We start from the raw sequence: 26,521 nt of genomic DNA on the forward strand, positions 1-26,521 counted from the left end.
CTCAATTACAAAAAGAGACAAATCTTTTCCAAAGCGAATTAGAAGAACTGCATTGCCAAAATAAGTGAAATAGGGACTCAGGGTGTTGCTTACAAAATGAACAATTAGTATCAACATCCTTTTATATCTTACTAAGAGAGTATTCACCGGGTAAGTGCGATGAATAATTCTAACTCGTGTCGTCAAAAGGCATTATGATGACGTGGTCCGGTGTTTTCTCTAGGGGCGGGGTCTGCGCGCTGACGTCACTACTCCACTAGCGCAGTGGTGCGCGTCCAGCCGCTCTTCACTAATGCGAACAAACACACGATAATATAACCTGGAGTACTTAATTTCACACCGACGGACGCAGGATGGGTTTCTCCGTGTGATAAGTCCAGTCTGGAGGATTTAAAGGAAGATCTCAGAGGGTTAAAGGAAAACTAAAGGATACACGTTGACAAAGACCCGATGAGGCTTCGAAAGTGAAGAGAGAAAACTAGTAATCAAAGCCAAAAAGGTAAAGTTACCGCGAAAAATACTGTTCCTCGAATGAAAGATGGCTGTGTTTTTCGGTGTTTCTTGTTGGTTTTTGTTTGTAATAACGCTGGAGTGCGTTTAAGGCAGATGTGAGTGACATAAAGGCAGAAATCTGAGGTAAAGTTGCTTGTGTGGCTCGAGTAACGGTCCGGCTCGCGGATATTTTGGGTGGTTTATAAAAAGATGTTGTTCTTCGGTTTGGTTAGCCCGTAAGCTTCTCACAGACACGTCAGTGCTAGTTTACGTCGTTGTCCTGATTTCTAGCACAAAACGGAGTAAATCCGTGCTTTTATTGTCACTTCTTCGGGTGTTTAGTTTTCTGCATTCCATCTGTTTTCTATATCAATATACAGTAAATCTACACTTGTTGCTAGGGAGAATAGCAGTCCTGTTATTTGACGTTTGAGTTAATTTAACATACACACACATTCAAAATATTGACTTTGCTGCTTGTTTAAACTACGTATTTAAAATGAGTTAAAATAACACAATTCTTACGTTTTTTTATGGGACAACTTAATGTTTTTATGTTCACGTAAATTTTTGATTCAGTTTACTTAATCGATTAGTGTTGGGAGCATTTTTATAGCACAGAAAGCATATTAAATGTGAATTAAATGTAAATTAACAATAAAAAAGTCTGAAATGTCGAAATATGGGTGAAATAGAGTTCTGCTGACATTCAGTAACTCATTAAAGTACTGTTCGCACCAATTGCTGCTTATTAACCAGCCTATTATTAAAATGTGACCTGTTTATTAGCACTTATAAAGTTTGATCTTATTGTACATCCTTAATACCTAAACCCAACAAATACCTTCCTTATTATTAAGCAGCTAATAAGTAGATCATTGAGTTAAAAGTGTTGGTTTGATAATACTGTGAATCATACATTAAAATAAACTGACTAACCAGTATATTTATATCAAGTTTACCTTTTCTAACCTGTACTTACTAAAATATACATATGAGGATGTGACATCGCCAAATCTTATAGGCTGTGATCTTTAAATAGAGTGTTGTAATATTAAGTCATTATTATCATAATTCTTTTTTGGTTTTTGGTCAAAGAAATTCTAATGCATTGGGGAAAACAATAATATTGTATTCAAATTGACATTAAAATGTAGCATTTATTTCAAGCTCTTCATATTTCATGTTATTTAATCATCAAAATTACCAAGAAAAGTACATTATTGATACTATTCTGGCTGATTTGTATGTTGATTCTAATCAGGAGCAGTCATGTTTCATTTAGTTTGTTTGTATTGTGTATTTACCATGGTTTGTGTTTTTCTGTCATTTCAAAATGTCACTATTTTCACTTTGTGCCAGTCTTTCAATCAGTGTGTCAGTGGGACAGTACAGTAGGTTACGTGTGTGTGTCAAACATTTTGGAGAATAACATTTGTTTGGGTTGGTTATGTATTTGAAAGAAAGAGCGAATGTTGACTTTAGCGATGACGGGGCTCCATTTAAATGGCACAGAATGCCGTCTGACAACAAGGGGAAAATGCCTCACAGTAGTGGCTTTCTATCCCATTAGATCGCATTTTCAAAAATAGTCAGTTCAGCAGGTGGTGCTGATCGACAGAGGTATTAGTTCAAAGATGTTAAAAGCAGGTAAAATAGATTAAAACTATCATTTCAAAGCTGTCCGAATGTGACTCTTAATGCGCACCAGCTGCTGACCGGAAGTTCTTAGCATCCTCCTTGTGCATACATGCAAAGCATAATGGGTAATTTCAGCCTGATCTCATGAGAAAATGTAGGTATTTTACGTTTTGACAGTTTAGTGGCTAATTCGTACGAATTCGTACGAGTTCAGTCGTACGAAATGGTACGATTTTAAAAAGGAGGCGTGGCACCTAACCCCGCCTCTAAACCCAACCGTCACTGGAGGATGAGCAAATCGTACTAAATTGTACAAATTAGATCGTACGAATTAGCCACTAAAAAAAGTTACGAATTGCCGTGAGATTGTGTTGGTAATTTTGCGCTCTAAGAAAAAGGTCTATTAAAACAGCGGAACTAACGGCGATATTTTTTTAGTAAAGAGTAATTAGGAGTCTCCGTTTCCCCCGTTACTACAGTGTTACCATTACTGACAATAAAATGCGTGTTACTATAATTGAGAACACTGAAGCGTCTCTCTCAGCCATAGGACCTCTCATTGTCTGGGTTGTGTTTGTGTGTTCAGGGCGTGTAGATTAGTGTACAGTGTTTTAGATTTATTTTATAGTCATTTGACAAATTCAATTTTATTTTAAGTAACGCAAAATTGACTTTCCCTGGTAATTAGTTACTTTTATAGTTATGTAACCCAGTTGTGAGAAGTAACTATAACTAATTACTCTTTTAAATGAACGTTCCCAACACTGGTCATAAAATGATGACAAGAGATAGTTGGACATGTAGTCTATTGTTACTCTTGATGACATTTTAGTCTTCTGTAAATAATGGTAATAATAAGAGTCTCTCTTTTTTTGCTCTGAAATTGCATGCATGGATACAAGTGTGTAAACAATCTAAAGCTGGATTACAATTGTATTGTTTTGATGATTAAAACACACTCTCTGTCTTTGACCCACATATTGGACACAAATGGAAAATATATAATTAGAGGCAAAGAAAGCCTTTCATGGTTGTGTCTCAAACATGAGCAAACCGAGTCTGCTTCCTAAAGCGTACAGATGTTCTTTGAAACGTCAATGCTCCAGGAAACAGACTGCATTGATTAATTGAATACAGTGACACCCTTGTACCCCTCTTAATCTGAAGAGGAACGCCTCGCTCTTTTGTCCTAGAGCAACCTTGTGTCTGACAGCAGAGGAGCTTTTTTAATCAGCTAAATGGAAGTAAGACTCCAGTGAAGGTGGAGTAAATCCGGTGTATGTGCTCGGTTATATCGGTTGTTTGCTGATGGTACGATGACCTTTAACCTTTACAAGAGCTGCTGGACAGAAACTAAAGTTATTAGATTGATTCTTTTGGATGTATTAGTGCAGGATGATGCAATCACTGCGGAAAATTACATTCTTGGAGGTTTTGTCTTGTTTCTAGTTGAAATGTATAACGATTCTTAAAACAAGGGACTTTCTTTACTTGTTTTAGAAATAATGTCAAAATTAAGTGAGTTTTTGCATAAATCAAGCAAAATAATCAGCTTTTAGTTTGAAAAAAGATTATTTTATTAGTCTCACGGCTGATAAACCTGACTTACTCTTAATTTAGGATTTCTGAAAGCAAGACCATTTTTAACTTGTCAAGAAAGTGCCTCTTTCATCTAGAAACAAGACAACCTCTAATTAAGAAAGGCCTTTTTTTTTAAGTAAAAGGGTTAGTTCACCCAGAAATAAACTCTTGTCATTAACTACTCAACTTCATACAAACTAGGGCTGCACAATATATCGTTTTCGTATCGATATTGCAATGTGTGCGTCTGCAATAATCACATCGCAGGATGTTGAAAATATGTTGCCGTTATATTTGAGCAAGAGCCAAAGAGCAAGATTTGTGGATTTTAACGTTTATCATCTGCATGTAACTGTGCATACAGCCACAAGTAATTGTATCATTCGTAACTTTATTAAAGGTTTATTTAATTTAACTTGATACAATGAATAATATACAGTGTTATTTTGATTTGATTATTGTTTGTGTACCTATGGGGTGTCCAAACTCAGTCCTGGAGGGACGATGTCCTGCATAGTTTAGCTCCTTCTTCCTTTAACACACTTGCATGAAGGTTTTAGGATACCTACAAAGAGCTTGATTAGCTGGTTCAGGTGTGCTTAATTGGCGTTGTAACTAAAATATGCAGGACACCGGCCCTCCATGACCGAGTTTGAGCACTCCTGGTGTATCTGAATACTGTTTGACTCCCCAGAAAACCCTAAAGCAGTGTTTCCCAACTCTGTTCCTGGAGGCACACCAGCAGTACATATTTTGGATGTCTCCCTTACCTGCCCCGTTAACAGGTTTTGGAGTCTGTTCTAATGTTAGTTGATTCAGGTGTGTTTGATTAGGGAGAGATTGAAAATGTGTACTGTTGGTGTGCCTTTAGGAACAGGGTTGGGAAATACTGCCCTATAGCACTATATATTAAACTTTTTTTCTCTGCTCTGTTGTGTTTGTTTATCCTTTTAAATTGTTTATTATATTTTATGCTTGATTCACACCTAGAATAATCTCAAGTCAGTCTATATTAATGAATTCTTTCCAAAAAAGCTATTCAAGATATCTGGTGAAATTGTATTCATATTGCAACATGTATTGCAGAGAAACAAAATATTGCAATGCCAGATTTTCCAATATTGGTAGGCCTATTACAAACATGTGTTCATCTTCTGAATACAAATTAAGATCATTTAGAAATTCGAAAGCCTCCGTAGACGGCCAAAAACAAACAGTCAAAACAGTCCATGTGTCATCAGTGGTTCAACCATAATGTTATTAAGCCTTGAAAATAAGTTTGTGTGCAAAATAAAACAAAACCAATACCTTTATTTAAGAAAATGATAAGAAAATGAAGCCGTCAGACCTAAATCTTGAAGCATGCATGGCTGGGGGAACTTCCCTGTCTTAATGCTATGAAGTAAATGGATATTTGGTATTATTTGATGGTCTGTTTAACAAATTGTGTTGATTGAAGAAGTTACATTGCAGCTACATGCCATCTAAATATCATTATACTGCAAAAATACTAATCTTCCATAGAGTTTTTGTCTTGTTTCTAGTCCAAACACCCAAGAGGCATTTTCTAGACAGGTAAAGCAGAATGTCTTGTTTTCAGAAATGAGTCAAAATTAAGTGAGTTTTTCCTTTAAACAAGCAAAAATAATCCGCCAATTGGGTAAGCAAAAAAAGCTTGTTTCAAAGTTAATGCATGTTTATTGTACTTACTCCAGTGGCAGATAATTTGACTTATTTTAAGATAAAAACTCACTTAATTTTGACTCATTATTTCTGAAAACAAGACAATATTGTTTGCTTGTCTAGAAAATGCTTATTTATGTAAGGAGTTTTTGATATGGATTAGAAACAGGACAAAAACTCCAAGTTATTATTATTATTATTTATTTATTTTTTTGCAGTGTAGAGAAGTAGAATGTAAAGTTAAGGTTGGTATACTTGCAATAACTTGTACTCTCCTCATATATAGTCTGGAAAAAAATCAGCAGATATTAATAATTAAATGACTTGTAGTTGCAATGCAACTTATAGTCAACAAAACATGCAAAAAAGACCATGAAATTAAGGGGATGCATTCTCTATTTCCTTCCAGACACTTGACTTTTAGAGAATTATTGCTATTTAATATTCACTAATGTTTATATTTTACCTTATAATGAATTTTAAATATATTTATTTTCTCTAAATGATTTAAACCAGCTTTAAAACTGACCCCCCTGCTGATTTCATGTCATGATGCAGGAGTCCAGAATGTGTGGTGTTGTTAATATGTCTTGTTTGATGTTGGTCTGGAAAACAGGACGTCTAATCTGATCTCCTTTTGTCTCCTCCCTGTTTCCTATTCATTCCTGTCTGATCTCGAGTCTCATTACTCTTACCGATCAGCCAATGAGAAAGAGCCCTTCTTCGCCAGTGTACAATGTAAGCAGTATTCATGTGAGCCAGCGGAGGTCACACAGTAAATTAGCTTGAAATTGACCTGCAACGGCTGGTGTTCAATGCTGCATTGTATAGCTGCTCTCTCTCAGCCACTATAAGCGATGTATTATACAAGAACATCTTATATACAAGTTGTTGTACATGCTTTAAAGGAGAAAACTAAACTAGTTTGCCAGAAATTTTAGGCAAAAGACCAATGCAGTAAAATGCAGATGCTAATTATTTACATATGTTATAACTAAGTAAGGGATAATGTACATCCAGCTGGTTGTTATCGCAGAATAAAGCCACACAGGTTTATCAGCAGCTGTTGTGTTAGATTGAAGGGTAAAAATAATCAGCTAGATGTACATTACCTTACTCTTACAAGACTATCTGCCACAAAACTAAACTATTAAACACAAAACTTTCATCTGAGCTGTAGTAGTATACTAGTAAGTCTTGTTCTTAAAGGGATAGTTCACCAAAAAAAATTAACATTCTGTCATCATTTACTCACCTTTCACTTGTTTACAATCCTTGAACTGTGTAAAATCTTAAATCTTAGAGTTATATATGTCTGTTGATCACAAAAGAAGATCATTTCAAAGTAGCTGGAATCCTGTAACCATTGATTTCCATAGTATTTGTTTTTCCTAATGGAATCAGCTTTCCTCAAAATATCTTCTTTTGTGTTCAGCAGAAAAAACAAACCCATATAATATATAATTATATTAAATATTAAATGGTCAAGATGATTCGCAGTACCTGGATGTTATTAGATTAATAGGTTGTTATCAGGGAATAACATACCTTGGAATATCATGATTGACCAATCGGAAACAATTATTCCATTTTCCAGTACTGGGTTGCTGCTGGAAGGGCATCCGTTGCGTAAAACATATGCTGGAATAGTTGACAGTTCATTCTGCTGTGACGATCCCTGGTAAATAAGCGACTAAGCTGAAGGAAAATAAGTGAATGAACCAAGTATTCCAGATAGGGCTGCACAATATATCGATTCAGCTTTGGTATCGCAATGTGCACATTCGCAATAGTCACATCGCAGGATTTGTAATGTCATGTGTGGATTACAACAGATGGAAACACATCGAATCTGCGGAGTAATTACAAAGTTTGACCATAAAGCTACCAAACCGTTTATCACTTGTATGTGTTTTTAAGGCATGTGACTGTGTGAGCGTTTCAAGACAGTTTAAAGCATTAAGAAATTCTATTATGCATGTAAATTTAAATTGTATTTATGTATATATTTATGCTGAAGTCTGCACAGTGCTATTTTACATTTGATTATTTGATTTGTTTACCTGAATACTGTCAGACAACGTAAAATTTAGTTTGTTTTATTTGTAATCACCCCTTTGTGCTCTACTTTGTGTAACTGTAACACAAGGAGTTGGGGTGCAATGGAGTTGAAGATCCACGTACAGATTTATTAAGAGAATAGTCAGGCAGGCATTGGTCAAACAGGAACAAACAGTAATGTCAGCGTGATCCAAAAGCGTAGTCAGCAAAACAGGCGAATGGTCAGGACAGTCGACAAGACAACATGAACAATAAACAAAGAAAAGTTAAAAAACCATGAAAGACAAGGCAAGGAAAACACTTAGAAATGTTACAGGGGAACAAGACTCAGCAATGTGTATGAGAATGTGAACAGTCTGTATAGTCTGTCTAATCAGTCTTTGAGCTTCCAACTGTGTGCAATCATCAGTGATATGGAACAGGTGTGTGTGTGAGGTGGATGTCGGGAGTTGTAGTTCTCCAGCGATCTGCAACTGCTCGATCGCTGGTGAACATAACAGTTGCTGTATTTATTGATACTTGTGATTGGTTTATTATATTTTATGCTGATGTGCTTCCCTACAAAAGCATCCTAATCAATCTAAACTGAGTTCTTTCCAAATAGAGCTATTCATTTCATCTGCTGAAATTATACCAATGTGTATCACAATGTCATTTTTTTTCTTAATATCATGCAGTCCTAATTCCAGAGAGCTGTGTAATAAGTTTTATTACTCATCATCTCAAGTACTGGAGCGTTATTCATACTTCTACAATGAGCGTGAACTAATTTGTTATGGTCTTTTGGAAGTTTGGGAAAGTGTTGAATCAATTCTACACGGTGAACAGCTGGTGTTACAGCTGTGGTAGGAATGCAGAGCTGTACCTAATCTTCTGTCAAAAAACACTAGGAAAAAACTATGCAGTCACTAAACCTTGATGCAGTTGACCTCATGTAAACCACTCTCGGGTCAGTCTAAAGTAGCTGCATTGAAAAGAAATCAGTTATTGACTAATAAAGAGAGAGGTTTTGTGCTTGGAAAGTTCTTGTTGTTTAAAACAACGATTGTTGCTTTGCTTATTTAATTATACAGCCAGTTCTGATAGTTTATAAGTTCATATTTGTACAGTATTATGTGTTGTGTGTATTTACGTAATAGGGACTTTTTTACATATATATGTGTGGACTAAAATTATCTGTCCCACTTTACATTTCGTGGACTTAACTACTATGTACTTGCATCAAAAAAATAAATACAATGAAATAAAAATAAACACTTGTGCTGCTCTTGAGGTGGAATATGGATAAGGTTAGGGATGGGTTTGGTGTTATGGGTAGGTTTAAGGGTGGGTTAAGATGTAAGGGATGGTCAACAGTTAATTTAAGATGCAATTACAGAAATTAATTACAGATGTAATTACATGCATGTATTTAATCAATCATAAGTACAATGTAAAAACATTTGCACCACAAGTAAATTGAAATAAATTATTAATTTTAATGTTAGTACATATTAGTTGAGGTCCTTAATATAAAGCGGGAGCAAATTATCTTTTTTCGAAACTTCAGTTCTTGTGTTTTCCTTTTCTGATACTTGCAAAATCCTGGAGGATACTTTATTGGATGTTTTGGGTGATAGTTATTGTCTACTATACTCTGCTAATTGTTGTTTTAACGTGCAAGCTGACATTATGAATTACATAAACAAAAATAGGTTTCAGGAGAATTGACTGCAGGATTAAGCCTTGTATTAGATTGTAGTCAGAATCCCATATAATAATAATAATATGCCTGTTTGGATTCATGTTTTTATATTTATAAGATGTAAAATATGTCACCAAGCAAATGAAAATGAATTCATGAATATTAACACTTGACCTCCATCGCAGATGTGATATTGATATTGTGGATAACACAGATGTTATACAACAGATCAATGAACAAAACTTAACATTCAATATTGTGGTGGTACGGTGGCTCAGCAGTTAGCACTGTGGCCTCACAGCTAGAATGTCGCTGTTTTGAGTCTCGGCTGGGCCAGTTGTCGTTTCTGTGTGGAGTTTGCATGTTCTCCCAGTGTTGGCGTGGGTTTTCTCTGGGTTCCCCCACAGTCCAAACACATGCGCTATAGGGGAATTGCGTAACATATAACATTCTGGAATAGTTGGCGGTTCATTCCGCTGTGGCGACCTCTGAAATGGAGACTAAGCTGAAGGAAAATGAATGAATGAATATTTCAATATTGTCTTCCTTTTTTGCCAATGGCAAACATTCAACTTTCGAAGCTAGACCAGTACAATTGTTGTGTTTTTTTACTCAATGATTGATTCTTAATAGCAGTCACTTGTTAAGTTTCTAAATGAATCAGCCGTTGTGGATAAATCAATTGAATAAAGGATTTAGTTAATCACTTTCAATAAGTTTAAAAAACACAGCAAATCCTAATCAATTAATTGAGAGTTCATTGTACATATGTAAAGTAATAGGTAAATAATTATATTTGACTTTCTAGCAGTGTGAGAACTCTTTGTATCAATGCAAAACTAGAACCACATTTTATAAATAAACATTAAATCAGGTTTTTTACTCAATGATTGGTTTAAAGTAGCAGTCATTTGTTCAGTGTTAAATGAATCCACGTTTGTGGGTAAATCAATTGAGTTAATGATTTAATTAATAACTTCCAATGGGTCAGCTGTGTTTATTAAAAAAAGACAGCAAATCCTACACGCGTATAGTTTTAGGATGTTTTTGTCTGTAGTATCACTTTCTCTAATTACATTTATTCAATCGTAGATTAATTGAGAGTTCATTGTACATCTGTAAATTAATATGTAAATACCCCATGTTTTACTGGTATTCTTCAAGGCCAGTGCAAAATTAGTACACGACTTTGTGAATAAACATGAAATCACGCTGAATAACTGGTCAGTATTTTCAGTCAGTGGTTCAGTCTCTAGCTTTGTAAACGCTAGTCTAAATAAATAAATGAAAATGTGTTGTTTTAGCTTCCCAGATGAATCAATTCCCACAGCTATTTTAGTTTGTAATTTCATCTTGTATCCTATTTAGTAGGGTTTCAAGATAAAAAAGACATGCATATATTTCATGTCACAGTCTTGATCTCACTGTTGGCTTTATTTCGTGATAATGACCTGCTGACTGCACCCTTGCTTGTTTAGTTTTGTTTTACGGGATGAAATGTGGCCCGCCAAGAGACCAGTACAAATCTAAGATAAAGCTGTTCATTTCCTCGAAACTACCAAAAACCTTCTTATCTATAAGAGACTGATCTGCTGCGCCTGTAACGACATCACTATATAAGTGTCTGTTCGTTAACATTAAAGGAAACCTTATATGCAAGATAACACAGTTGTGTGAATATAACAAGCTTCTAATGGTAAAAATGGATTATTTTTCTTTTTTATAATCACACTTCATAAGCAGAAACACTTTTGACTGACATTTTCTCTTTGTACATGTCATCAAAGGAGAAAAGCCCTGCCCACTTGTGACCATCTCACCCTCATTAGCATAAGACACTAGTCTTGTTTTTGCCACTATCTGCCACTATGCTGACACACAGGCATTTGTAGCTCCACCCTCTTTTGAAAAGAGCACAATCTCATTTGAATTTAAAGCGACCATATCAGATATAAAGCATTATTTGTGTGGTATTTTGAGCTGAAACTTCACTACATACACTAGGAACATCAGAGACTTGTTTTACATCTTGTAAAAGGGGGCATAATGGCTTCCCTTTTCTGAATGTAATCTTTTAAACAAGCTAACATCAACAGTACTACACCACCTCTACTGATCTTGCCTATTGTCTGCATATACTTCCCAAGGTGTTTAAATTCAGTTAGTTTATTTATTAAGAACCAATGTGAATTTACTGTGACTATTCAATATATACTATTCAATGCTAGGGCAGTCTGAAATCACATTAAAACACTACAGAAGACTGTGGATGAGATGCGTAGGAAACCAGTGCTACACACAGGAGCAGTTTGAGGACAAAAAACTGACAAATGTCTCAAATACAACACCTCAACAGTGCTAAGCCATAGGATAAGCTGAATAAGGTCTGTCCTCTGAATCAACCCTTCCATCATAGTGAATGAAGCAGATCCAATAATAAAAGTGACGGATGAGCATGTGACTGTACCGTTTTCATAGGTCTTCAATCATACAAACAACCAGCGACGCATCAGCCACGGTCAGAGCCGGTGGAATATGAATCAGATATGAATATGAACCAGAGGGGGGATTCAGAGGATGGTTAAATTCCCATTCCTGGCAGGACCAATTCTCTATACCAAAAAAACTGTACATAAAACTGAATTAAATGTAGTAAATTCATTGGTCATGAATATTATTGCATCAAGGAAGACACTGGATAAAATTGCATAGAAACAAATTAAGTAACAATGGATTAAAAGAACAAGCAAAAAAGGGACTAAATGCATCAAAACAATAAAAATAAATACAAAAGAATTAAATAAATATTTTTGCAATATAGAATTTATTATTTATATATAATATAATATATTATTTTAAATATATATATATATATATATATATATATATATATATATATATATATATATAAAAGCTACTTATTGTCGGCGCCAATAGCCTAATGGTTAGTGCGTCGACACATGGCACTGAGGTGCTCACGGCAACCCGAGTTCGATTCCCGGCTCGAGGTCATTTGCCGGTCCTTCCCCTTGCTCTGTTCCCCATACCTTCCTGTCTGTAAATCTCCACTGTCCTATCAAAAATAAAAAATTATACATAAACAAAACATGGCAAAGGAAATGGGACAACTGCATCAACAACAAATTATATGAAATTAATCCGAAAATAAATGAAAGACATTTAGCAAATTATAATTTCGAAACCAGGCATGATCAGACGGTCTACACCAGATGTCAAATTGGACATTCAAGGTTGACACATTCATATTTATTAAATAACGAAGAATCACCTAAATGTAATATCTGCCAGACTGCTCTCACCATCAAACATATTTTGTTGGAATGTAGAAGTTTAGATTCCGTTTTTATAAACTATTCAAAATAGGATTTTTATAAGGAGAGTACTTTGATGGACATTTTTAAAAACGTACCACCAGGAAGAGTTTTACATTTTTTATCAAAAATAGAACTGAAAAACCATATTTAACTTTCAATAAATTTTTTGTAAATTTTATCTATTTATATTTTATATATTTGTCTAAGTAATTTATTTATTTTTTATATAATACGAATTTGTTTTTATCATGTAATAGTTTAATGTATATCCATTTGGCCACGAAATAGCCATAAGTTGCTGATGTGGCAATAAATATGTAATAAATAAATAAACTATCAAAAATAAAGCTGAAATCCCCTAAAAAAAGCTACCAATTGTGAGCTGTACTTATTTATATAAAACATTGTCACCTATTTTATTTGCACAAAAGTTAATTGAAGCATTAGCACAGACTTGCATTTAATATGCTTTATAGACTTGCAAACTTGCATTTAATATGCATAAACTTTCTTCAGTAATCTGATGTGAACACCAAAATTCGATATCCCATCTTTGACCGATGTACAGTATAAAATGTTACCAGTACAGTAATGTAACATGATGTCAAAATGAAACATCCAAATAAGTTTCTGATCCACTCATGTTGCTGTTTGATGATTAATTCAAATTACATAATTAAGATCATTGCACAGTACACTTACAGTGTTTTATTCTACACTTCGTGAATGTGCTATAACACACTTGGATGCACTGTGAAAAAAGAGTCACTTTGCAATTGAAAAGAGCTTAAATAATGGAAAATAAATTGATTTCTGACCCCCATATGGTCCTATAAGTGCTTAGTGTTGGCTGAAGGGTCTCTTTGGCGAGGTCTCATTTATTATTTTTTTAATGTCGAGGGTTTTCTGGCTGCTGTCCAGTCTACATGCTGGTTTCCTGTATGATAGGGGGAGATTCTTGTAACGTGAGGGAGAGAAAGCCAACGCGACGGTTAAAAGGGACTAGTCAGGCAGAAGCAGTAACATCATGACAGCCCCAAACCCATAATAATGTCAGCTACAGCTCTCAGAGGCCTAATATATCATGTTCAGTGCGGTCTATGCATTAAATGTGTGCTTTACAGAGAGCTAACTCTCACCCAGCCTGATTCATTTGAGTCGCATTTGACTGATACTAACAGAGATGCTGGGAAGAGCGTATAAAAGCCTTTGTTCTGGTCACAGGGAAAACACATCTCAGGGATTCCTGGGATGTTTTTTTGGAGGATGGTTGAGTTTGTGGTTTGCTCCAGAGGGTGGAGAAGATGAAATGATGGGGTTGGAGTGAGGGTGGAACCAAACTAGATTAGTTCAGCTGTATATTCAACCCAGCCTCATTAGTTAAATGTCATTGCAATATAATGTGGCCAGATTAGCATGAATCTGTTTTGCATAAAGTGTAACACGTTATTATCACCGTTGTTACACTGAAACATGCAAGACGCAACCTAAAATACAGAAATTCACCCCATGGCGTGTATATTTTACCACTGAGACAGGGTTGCATACATTTGCTAAATCAATTTAACATCACACCAATTGCTTGAACAGAAGATTGTGGGCAGTTTGTGCTTTTTTTCTTATTCATTTTTAGGGATTTCCACTTAGTCAATAATCATTTACATCAAAAGAGGAACCCAAGTCTCATCTGGACACTTAACATGTAGCCAGAAACACTGTAAAATCACAGTACAATAGTAAACACTCTGGCTTCTTAAATGAATGTTTTGTGTTAGCAAAGGTAACTCACATTAGTTTCTGGAAAAGCACATGTCTAGTTGCGTTTGTAATAGCCTGTACAGTGTTGTTTTGTTATCCGGGTGTCTTTCTGCTGCTCGGTGATTACATACATCTTGTTGTGTTTGTGTCGTTGTTGAATTGCGGTTGACTGAGTAATGTGCAGTACAGCAGAAAGTGTTATTGATCCCGGATGACTGTGAAGGATGGAGCTGAACTTGAGCATTAGCCTGGTCAATATTCCCCGTTATAAAGAAAGAGCATTACTCTTTTAGCCATATTCACAAACAAGTGCCTTATTTTCAGCAGAATTTCCCAAAGTTCTGTCTCTTCAGATGAACTTCACTGATGTTAAATAATTGTTATTAATTCTGATTTACAACATACACATTTCTCATTGTATGCATGGAACATTAGGGCTCTTTACATATATATTTGAGTTAACAGTGCAATTTATCTAGCTATAAACCTATTTTTATTATTTTCCTTCCTTTTTCTTTCCTTCCTTTCCTTACTCCTTACATTCTTTTCTTTCTTTCCTTCCTTGCTTCCTTGCTTCCTTCCTTCCTTCCTTCCTTCCTTTTTCTTTCCATCCTTTCCTTCCTTTCCTTCCTCCTTACCTTCTTTTCTTTCTTTCATTCCTTGCTTCCTTCCTTTTTCTTTCCTTCCTTTCCTTCCTCCTTACCTTCTTTTCTTTCTTTCTTTCCTTCCTTGCTTCCTTCCTTCCTTTTTCTTTCCTTCCTTTCCTTCCTTCCTCCTTACCTTCTTTTCTTTCTTTCTTTCCTTCCTTGCTTCCTTCCTTCCTTTTTCTTTCCTTCCTTTCCTTCCTTCCTCCTTAGCTTCTTTTCTTTCTTTCCTTCCTTGCTTCCTTATTTTCCTTTTTTCTTTCCTTCCTTTCCTTCCTTGCTCCCTTCCTTCCTTTTTCTTTCCTTCCTTTCCTTCCTCCTTACCTTCTTTTCTTTCTTTCCTTCCATTGCTTCCTTCTTTTTCTTTTTTCTTTCCTTCCTTTCCTTCCTTGCTTCCTTCCTTCCTTTTTCTTTCCTTCCTTTCCTTCTTCCTTACCTTTTTTTCTTTCTTTTCTTCCTTTCTTTCATTCCTTCCTTCCTTCCTTCCTTTTTCTTTCCTTCCTTTCCTTCCTCCTTACCTTCTTTTCTTTCTTTCCTTCCTTGCTTCCTTCTTTTTCTTTTTTCTTTCCTTCCTTTCTTTCCTTCCTTGCTTCCTTCCTTCCTTTTTCTTTCCTTCCTTTCCTTCTTCCTTACCTTTTCTTTCTTTCCTTCCTTGCTTCCTTCTTTTTTTTCTTTCCTTCCTTTCATTCCTTGATTCATTCCTTCCTTCCTTCCTCCTTTCCCTCCTTTCTTTCTTTGCTTCCTTCCTTCCCTAATTTTTTTCTTTATTTCCTTCCTTTTCCTTGCCTTCCTTCCTTCCTTCCTTCCTTCCCTTCTTCCTATTTTTTCCTTCATTCCTCCTTTTTCCTTTCTTCCTTCCTTGCTATGAATAGGATTTGTTTAATTATGCGTTGTGTTTTGATCTGATGAATTATATTTTGTAAGTGTATGATTTTTGAGACTGATCTGGCTCTAAACAGAAGCAGCGGCTGGCTTCAGATTGTTGAACCTGGACTTCATTACACACTGCTTTTTAAAAGGGATATGATTAAGGCATGGTTGTGTTTGGCCTCAGTTTCAGGACGGGGCATTTGTTCTGATCCCAGTCTGCAGTGGAAAAGAGAAGAAAAGACAGAGGTGGTCTGAAGTTTAGTTTCTGAGCTGGAGGAGGTACTTCAGTGTCCCGCAGCCTTTTCCTGTTTTTCTCTTTGCTCCTTTTTAGCCTCTCTTTAGTGTTTTACTATTTTTTTTGCATATACAAATGCTTTGGATGTTATCTTTGCATCTTTATAACATGCCAAAGGAAATTACAGCAGGATTAGAAGAAAGTTCTGTAAAATCGACTTCCTTTCTCATTCCAAAAGAGCAGACATTCAGCGTTTCTGGCTTTGTCTTAGACATGTAGTTATGTAGATAGCGGTGAAATTCCCATGATGCTCTCTGTTCAGCCTCCCCCAGCATTATTGAGTCCAGCTGTGAAACCTCAGTGAACAGAACCCGAACAGCGGCTGTGTTAGTTACTTCATTTTGTCACCCAAGATGGTTTATGTTTACACTCTTAATAAAAAACCAGAATCTGTTTTTCTTGGGTGGATGAAACAAACATTGAGCGCTGACCAGGCTTATTTGTTTTTTGTTGAGTGGAAGTAGTCAGATAAAAGGCAGGGTAATGTTTTTGTCTTTAGTGTTGCATTGAAGGAGCCAAGTTTGTTTTGGTGTTTTATGGCAATTTGTGAAGTTTTAGGTCATTTTACTATATATATATCTATATATATATTTATATATATATCTATAGGGCCAGGGCTGTGCAGTTTTAAGATCAATATCATTACGTCACTGTAGAGCTAGTGTTTGAATGATTCTCTAGCATAATGTCTAAAGTGATGACAAAACAAGTGATTTTGCTCACATTTTAATATTATAAGGCTGAACGGCATGAAATGTCATCAGTCTACAGAGATTTCCCAGTATTTCTCTGTTGCAGTAGAGAGATCACATTATTACTATGGTGTAAATACAGTGTATTACACAGTTATTACTGTGTAAATACAGCACTACAACATACAAAAGAGAGAGATCGACTTATAATGATTTGATCAGCTGTAATTATAAATTACGCTGTTTTTCTCTAAGGGCTTATTATGCAGTCTTTGTCGCCATCTTGGGGATGAACTTTATCAACCGTCTTTGCTCAAAGTAGTAAAAATAGGCACTATCCTTTTAAAATAGGCACTATCCTTATAGATAAACTGCATAGTGGCAATCTAAACAACTACATTCTCACCTAAAAAAGCCTCAAAACTACATTATGTTGTCCAACAGCAGCAATATTTGTCAAACTGTAGTGTCCTCTGCTTGTTGATGTATATGGGCAGAGTAATACACAAGGGTAAAGGGTTAAGAGGCTGGACGAGTGCTGTTATTTGCAGAGTATTGCACGGCTATCAACCAATCAGATTCAAGATCCAGACAGAATTTTATTAGATTTTTTGTTCTATTTATTTTTAATTTTTAATACAACTGTCTAAAGTCATTTGCCGTTATTGTAACTACATGCCTGCATAATGCATTGTTAAAATATAAATGTCATGTTATGGCTTATTGTGATTTAATAACTCCTACATGCTGTAATAATACATTATTTTAATATGCATTGTCATTATGCAAATGAGCTAAAAAAAACAACTACTATATTCATTTTTTGCTTTAAAATAGTGCTATTTAGATCATCCTTTTAAGCCAGAAAACAATATTTCAGTCTTCATTATTTTGCATTAAATTCATTGTGTCATTTGTTATTTTTTAGATCAGTGTTGAAATGTATTTTAGTTTTGTATACCGTTTTCAGTTTATATCTAAACATCAGTTTTTTCTGCATCTCTAATAGTAGCCAAAAGCTTTGGTGCTTCAGTCAGACCTCAAAGATCTAAACTCTCAGTGACACACACACAGTCTAATCTGGTCACACTGCCCGACATGCTGTCTGCACACTGAGTGTATAAACGGCTCACTGAGAAACACACACACACTTGTACAGCTATCTTTATGGGCTCTCCTCTTAGCTGTTTCTACTGTACATACTGCATATTCGGTCCTCTACCCCTAAACCCAAACTTCACCGGAAACAATCTGCAGGTTTACATTTTCAAAATACTTCATTCTGTCTGATTTATGAGCCGCTTTCCTCATAGGGTCCAAATGTCCCCACAAGGTCAAAGTTTACTGGTTTTGCTATACTTATGGTGGTCCCCACAACATGAGGAATTCAGGGTGCACACACAGAGAGAGAGAGGGACAGACACACAAAAAGAAACAGACACACTCGCACAAAAAGACACACACCTAAAGAAGCACACACAGACACTCACAGAGAGACACACACATAAGCATACACAAACACAGACACCTAAAGGAGCACACTCACACTGAGAGATACACATACGTACACAGAGAGATACAGACACACACATGTAAGCAGACTGACAGACACACACACCTAAAGGAGCACACAGACACTCACAGAGAGACACACACATAAGCATACACAAACACAGACACCTAAAGGAACACACTCACACTGAGAGATACACATACGTACACAGAGGGAAACAGACACACACACGTAAGCAGACACACACAGAGAATCACATGCAGGCATTCACAAAAAGACACACACACACACACACACACACACACACACAGAGATAGAGAGACACACCAAGAGACTGACAGACACACAAATAAAGGAGCACACACTTACATAAGCAGCATACAAAGACACACACGCACAGAAGCACATATAGACACTCAAAAACACAGAGACATATGTACACACACACACACACAGAAGCATACAAAGAGACACGCATATATATATATATATATATATATATATATATATATATATATATACATACACACACACACACGCACACACACACGCACACATCGAGGCAGACTGAAACTAGGGATGCACCGATCACGATACTTGGATCAGATATCGTTTGAATACCGCATATTTTTGCTGGATTGGGATTGGATCTGCCAGCTGGTACCGATCCAAATCCAATCTTGCATGTGCGCTATATTCTGTTTATTTATAAGCTAACAAAAGCCACTGATGTAGCCTATTATAAGGCACTAGAAAGTTGTGATGTATGCCTACTCTATCCCAAATGTTCTGAAGCCGTTCTACAGTTTAATGTGAAGCACAGATGAATATTCAAGTGCTTAAATTCATGTTCAGCTCAGCGCTTCCCTCCACTGCGCCTGTCAGTCATTCTCAATTCAATCTCAATTCAAACTGCGTGTCGAGGTCATAACAACTCGAGAAACGTTCCCCAAGACTGTTTGTTCCTGATAATATAAATAATCAGTGGAGAAATGCGTTTAGTTTTGCATTAAATGGGTTTTTTTTGACCTGCTGAGTATATTGCTGTTTCTAAATCATGTTGCGCTGTGTCTGTTAGATCAGCAGATCGCAACACTGGAGTAGAGAGGGTTACCTGAAATTATCAGTTAGAAAAGGCTCAGTCGGCACCAGTGGTGTAGTGGTTTGTGCGTCGACACATGCACTCCGAGTTCAATTCCCGCCTCGCGGTCCTATGCCGATCCTTCCCCTCTCTCTGCTCCCCATGCTTTCCTGTCAATAACCTCTACTGTCCTATCAAATAAAGGTGAAAACCCCAAGAAAAAATAATTATAAAATAAAAGAAAAGGCTCATTAATACACTGGACAGATCCTCAACGCACTCATTTTTTCCCTTTTTCTGCTGTTTTGGCAGCGGAAATGTCCGTAGATCCCGGAGGGCTGCGCGCTGTGTCTCAGTGGTGCATCAAGCGCTTCTTTCATACACCGGCTGCGCAGACGTGGCATGCATCGCTCTGTGTATTATTTTCACAATAAGTTTCTGTTCTCTCATCCTTCCGACTGAGTTTATTCTTCCAAGGGGAATACTTTCAGTGCTGCGAATAGTTTGTGAAGCCTGGCTCATTGTGGTCAAAGTAGTTGATATAATTAATCAAAGTGAAACTGATGGGCGCAATATGGACAGTCATTAACAGAAAGGGAATGTGTTTTAGAAGGAAAACTGGCCTCAGACACTTTAGTTTAGTCTGCGTCAAACCTGCAGGAGAATATCAGGCTTTGCTGAAAGGCTGGTTATTTTACCAATGATTACTGTCAATAGTGGTAACCCATTACAGATTTCAAAGAAAATCTTAATATTAATAAAGGAAACATAAGCTGGACCACAACAGATTAATGTCATAACGAATGCTCAAATAATGTAGCCTAGTTTACAGCAAGCATCATGTTTTATTTAGTTTGTGTCGTCATATACAGTAGGCCTAAAGGTCTGTTATTTTTACTTAAAAAGATATATTATCTGAGTTTAGCACCAGAACTATAGAAACTGTATTATGGTTAAAAAACAAACAACGGCACAGTATCGGGATCGGATCTGTATTGGTTGATACTCTAAATTTTGGGATCGGATCGGTTCCAAAAAATGGCATCGGTGTATCCCTAACAGTAACACACTTCACCCAAAGGAGCACACACATACTCCCACAGAAAAACACAGACACTAACAGTACACAGAGATACACATGCACAAAGGAGCACAGACAAACACAATCACACAGACACACACACACACATTGACATTGACCGAATTACCCAGGACTTCATCTACTGCGAGTCTGCCTAACATGTTTGAGAGGTGTTTCTGAGCTCCTCCTGATTGAATCTGCTCCTCCACAGAGTTCCCACAGAGCCTCGCTGTACTGTTAAACTGCTGGAATCCTCCCGCACCTCATCTCTGCCCATTCACTGTAATGGAAACCACATGCAATACGTTCAGCAAGGAAGTAAAAGGCATTTCAGCTCCACTCTGGACGTCCCGCACGGCCTTCTGCTGCTTTTTTCTTCACTCAGGCCTCTTGTGTTTGTGATTTCTGCAGAGCTGCCATTGCTTTGCTTTGTGTAGTGTTTAGTGTAGTGCTTATTGTAGTGTATAGTGTAGTATAGTAGTTTAATCACACAGCTCTTACATCACACCAGTATCATGTTATAAGCGTCTGTCAAACCCTTTTGGATGCTGATATACTCTGATGGATGCCAGAGTGTCTTATTATTGCATCAGGTTTGTACATTTTTGCTTAGTGTGCAGAACTATTGCGTAACTTGAAAGACGAAGTAGATGATTCAAAATGATTTAACTGGAATATGTGGCTAAATCTGGTGGCTCAGTGGTTAACACTGTCACCTCACAGTAAGAAGGTCGCTGGTTCGAGCCTTGGCTGGGTCAGTTGGTGTTTCTGTGTGGAGTTTGCATGTTCTCCCCATGTTGGCGTGAGTTCCCTCTGGGTGCTCCGGTTTCCCCTACAGTCCAAACACATGCGCTATAGGGGAGTTGATGAACTAAATTGGCCGTAGTGTATGAGTGTGAGTGTGAATAAGTGTTTCCCAGTACTGGGTTGCAGCTGGAAGGTCATCCACTGTGTAAACATTCCGGAATAGTTTGCGGTTCATTCCGCTGTGGCGAATGTTTAACTTGTGAATAATTGTTAATTAAAATCTTAACTATATTTAAAATATGTACCCTCATATTATATAATAATTTATTTAAATGGTACTTAATTGAAATGTAAAGGAGCTATCATACGTGCACTTTTAAATTGTGCATTTTGCATTACATTTAGTATTTTGTTATAATGTCAGATCATTTTAATTTAAACATTTAATATAAAAGTATAAATAAAATATAAATAAAATAAGTAAAAAAGGTTGTGAAGCTTTAAATAATTAATCACATGTGAATTACCCTGTAAAAAATGCTGGGTTCTGTACAAACCTTCATGTTTTCCAACACAAATCGCTTGTTAACCTATTTGTTTTTACAACTTTAAGTGGATTGAACTAGTGCAGAACAATATATCGTTTGAGCATCGATATCACCGTGTGTGTATCGTCACTTCGCAGGATTTGATTATTTAATTAGAATTTTAAAAATTATTATTTTATTTATACGATGATGATCATGATTTTTTACGTTTGATTGTTGCATTTCTGTATTTGAACACTGTTAGACTCCCCAGAAAACCATAAAGCTCTGTTTATTTATTCAGTTTTGCTTGTAATTTATTATAATTTATGCAGATTTTTAGTTAGTACTTTAAACAAGGAGCAAAAGTCATTTTTGAGTTTATAGTTGGTTATTAGCTATTACATTTAGGGCCTATTCACACTAGGCCCCTGAACCGTGCTGAAGCTGGCTTGTCCCCCTCCCTTTTCCCCCAATGACCTGCACTCACATTCCATTTTACCTTCCGAGCCGGAGCACGCTTCCATCATCGATGATGTGACTGTTCAGTCTAACAGAAAGAGAAGCGCTCTCGCTCAGCACGGTGGACATTGCTTTAGTTATATCGTTTTGTATTATTTTAGTAATTTGCGATGCAATAACACAGTCAAATATTTAGCTGAACAGATCCAGCACTGCTGATGATCATAAAAGTCCTTGTGCTGCAGGTATTAGGAGGTTTGCTGAAGGCGTACTTAAAGTTTTGGCAGCGGTACTTAAACATATTTTAAATATTATAATATTTAAACACTTTTTTAATTTTATTGTTAACATTTTTAATTGTGGTTAACATATTTAAATAAACATTACATTTATTTATTTATTTTATAATTTTTTTTAACTTAACGAACATTGTAATTTACCATAATCGCATGTCAGTATGCATCTGTCATACTTTTACCATATTATAATAATAAGTAATTATTAACTCTTAAATATCCACTTAAGTCATATATAAGTGCAACATGACATCTGAAAGTTCAGCTAATTGCAAAACAATTGAATTAATTAATTATAACCATACTACATTAATTTAATTTAACAAATTGTAATATGAAAACAAATATTTTTACAGTGTGTGCATCGTTTGTCACTCCACCCTAGTGTTAGCCCATATTTCTAAAATAAATCTCACTCTGCTGAAGCTATCGGTGCATCAAAAGTGCTTCACTTACACGTGGAGCCAAACAGAGGATCATTTATTAACCAGACACAACACACAGTCTCACAGGACACACTGATCAATACTACTTTACCTGGAAGATCAGCCATTTCTGCTTCCAGCAGGCAGAAGTGCTCTGAGTCCAGTGAGAGATCAGTGTCTTACAGGAACTACACGGACTATTGAACACAACATTTAAACTGGGATTTCTAATAATAATAATAACCATAATAGATCAGAGTAATCTTATTACGAGCCTTTGTGTGATCAGTATATTTCTCCATCGACTACACACACACACACACACACACACACACACACACACACACACACACACACACATTTCCCTAAATGGTTTTTCGGTAACCATTTATTTGGTCGTACTTTACAATAAGGTTTCATTAGCTAATGTATTTACTAACTTGAGCTAATAATGAACAATACTTGTACAGCATTTATTTATTATAGTTCAACATTTACTAATGCATTATTAACATACAAATTAAATAAAACTTTTCATAAATTTTAACTTGCATACTGTAATAAATGTATCATTCATTGTTTGTTCGTGTTAGTAAATGCATAAACTAATGCAACCTTATTTTAAAATGTTACCATTTGTTTCAAGTCACAATTCATGCTATTAACTAAGACTGCTAGCTCAATAAACTGCTAATAAGCTGCTTAATAGTTATTAAGGTAGATGTTGGATTTAGGTTTCGGGTAGGATTAGGAAAGTAGAATAAAATCATATTTTATAACTACTAAAAGGCAGGTAATATTGCAATAATAGGCAGACATTATGCTGGTAATTAATAGCAGGAATTGACTTAACCTAAAGTGGTACAGAAGTTTCTAGTGTTCTCCTGTAGGTTTTTAAATATATTGTTTGTCCGCTGGAGTAACACCTCTTGCCAAAAAGAGTCAACACTATTTCTGACAAGGGGCAGGAGCCACTAGGAAAGGGTTTGACTGGTGAATGGTAATTAGTTTTACCCAGGAATGCTATTTGAGAGGTGGTATTTAAATCAGCTCATGGTTCCTCTTGCAGGAGCTGAGAATAGACGAGCCCTACTGCGTGAACTAGAGGTCATCACTCTACATATCAGCAATAAAACACCTTTTCAGCCGTTCAACCTCAGATCAAATAGAGATGCTTATAATCTACAAGCAATTGTGGGCCCTATGAAAAATATAGGAGATTGGTCCTCCTTCCTCACCCAACGCAAACCAACCTATCTATTCAAAATCTTAGTCTTATTGCAATTTAATAATATACTGACCACTTAATCAGATAGTATTAGAAATGGTTCGCCAGGAACAAAAGAGTAAAAATGATAATAGATAGATAGATAGATAGATAGATAGATAGATAGATAGATAGATAGATAGATAGATAGATAGATAGATAGATAGATAGATAGATAGATAGATAGATAGATAGATGTATAGATAGATAGATAGATAGATAGATGTATAGATGTATAGATGTATAGATGTATAGATAGATAGATAGATAGATAGATAGATAGATAGATAGATAGATAGATAGATAGATAGATAGATAGATGTATAGATAGATAGATAGATAGATAGATAGATAGATAGATAGATAGATAGATAGATAGATAGATAGATAGATAGATAGATAGATAGATAGATAGATAGATGTATAGATGTATAGATGTATAGATGTATAGATGGATAGATGGATAGATGTATAGATGGATAGATGTATAGATAGATGTATAGATAGATGTATAGATAGATGTATAGATAGATGGATAGATAGATAGATAGATAGATAGATAGATAGATAGATAGATAGATAGATAGATAGATAGATAGATAGATAGATAGATAGATGTATAGATAGATAGATAGATAGATAGATGTATAGATAGATAGATAGATGTATAGATAGATGTATAGATAGATGTATAGATAGATGTATAGATAGATGTATAGATAGATGTATAGATAGATGTATAGATAGATGTATAGATAGATAGATAGATGTATAGATGTATAGATGTATAGATGTATAGATGTATAGATGTATAGATGTATAGATGTATAGATGTATAGATAGATAGATAGATAGATAGATAGATAGATAGATAGATAGATAGATAGATAGATAAATGGATGGATGGATGGATGGATGGATGGATGGACGGACAGACAGACAGACAGACAGACAGACAGACAGACAGACAGATAGACAGATAGATAGATAGATAGATAGATAGATAGATAGATAGATAGATAGATGTTTTTAAATTGTACAAAAGATTGATTAAATACCTGCATGTACTTATATCTGTAAGTACACTTAATTGTAGACTGTTGATATCCCTTAAACCCTTAACTAAACCTGCCACTAACCCGACCCATATCCCACATCAACAATGCATTATGAACAAGTACATTAAGTATATTGTTTTTTTTTTTTGGTACAAATTAATATTAGCTAAGACCACCTAATATAAAGCGGGACCCTCGTTTCCCATGCCGTACTTCTAATTGCACATTAACAAAGGCTGATAGAAGCCCAGCTGCTGATGGTTCTTATAACATCACTACTGTAGATCCTTTCTATTGCATAAAAAGCCTTTGGAACTCAACAGTTTGGACATTTAGATGCAATTTTAATAATATAAACACTTTTCAATTGTTTTCCAGCATTGATTTCATTGATTGTTTTGTTTTTTGATAATGCATGTTTATTTCCCTCATTTAAAATAATAAATATGTTTACAGATTAATATTTTTCTGATCACACAGCTCTTGTAAAATGTAAACTGATGTTTCAGTATAATGTTGTAAAATGCTTTCTCTGTGAATGTATGCTATGAGTTTTTACTGTGAATGTCACATCCGTAATGCTCGAATGTACTTCTTATGATCGTTCTCTTTCTGTTCTAGATGGACCTGAAGCTACTTTTCATATCAGCATTATTAGGGATCATCAGCTGCAGTCGTGCACAGCAGGGTAACGTAAACCCCCACATCTTTCACTCTTCTTCTGTCCTGACATAATGAATAAATCTCTGACAAAGCGAGGATTTCTCTCTCTCGCTCCGCAGTTAAATACTGACAACATTACTCAGAGTCGCTCCACCCAGCGCGGTCGGAGCATTAACCATAATGGAAAAACTTAGAGTAGTCATCTCTGGCTCCAATTACAGCGATGCAAATGAATCGACGCTTTGCTGCTCGCTGAAAACTGCTGTCTCTTGTGTTCTCAGAGGGCAACGAGTGCATTAAAGCCAACGCTTTGTCCTGCGGCGAGTGCATACAAGTGGGAGCCAAATGTGGATGGTGCACTGATGCGGTGAGTGTGTGTTCATAAGCCTCAGTCATTCCTGTCTTTAAAGCACACATGAAATCAGAACTAATTAACCTTTTGCTGGATATTACTCAGTATATGAATGATGTTTTGTTTAGGATTCGTATTTTACAATCAGTGTTTCGTAAATATACTACAAGTTAAAATATCACCAATGTTACAGGTTAATACCTAAAGTGGCGAAGAGATCTTAACATGTATGGAAAGTCTCTTAAAAAGGTCTTAACTTTCTAATTCCTGTGTATACCCTGTGTACAGTAAGGTTTCATTTGTTAATCAGTTA

The 26,521-nt window shown here is 35.8% G+C and overlaps 1 protein-coding gene across 2 annotated transcripts in view; it reads left to right on the top strand.

The window, feature by feature from the left end:
• Positions 1-235: 235 nt before the first annotated feature.
• Positions 236-26,521, top strand: part of itgb1a (integrin, beta 1a) — a 48,235-nt gene continuing 21,949 nt past the window's right edge. For both annotated transcript variants that reach the window (XM_056450192.1, XM_056450193.1), the window contains exons 1-3: positions 236-499; positions 25,815-25,881; positions 26,138-26,223. In XM_056450192.1, coding sequence (XP_056306167.1) covers positions 25,815-25,881; positions 26,138-26,223 — 153 coding nt within the window. In that variant the 5' untranslated portion in view covers positions 236-499. The remainder of the gene's footprint in view (positions 500-25,814; positions 25,882-26,137; positions 26,224-26,521) is intronic.

This window comes from Danio aesculapii, chromosome 24 (assembly GCF_903798145.1).
Source record: "Danio aesculapii chromosome 24, fDanAes4.1, whole genome shotgun sequence".
NCBI lineage: Eukaryota > Metazoa > Chordata > Actinopteri > Cypriniformes > Danionidae > Danio > Danio aesculapii.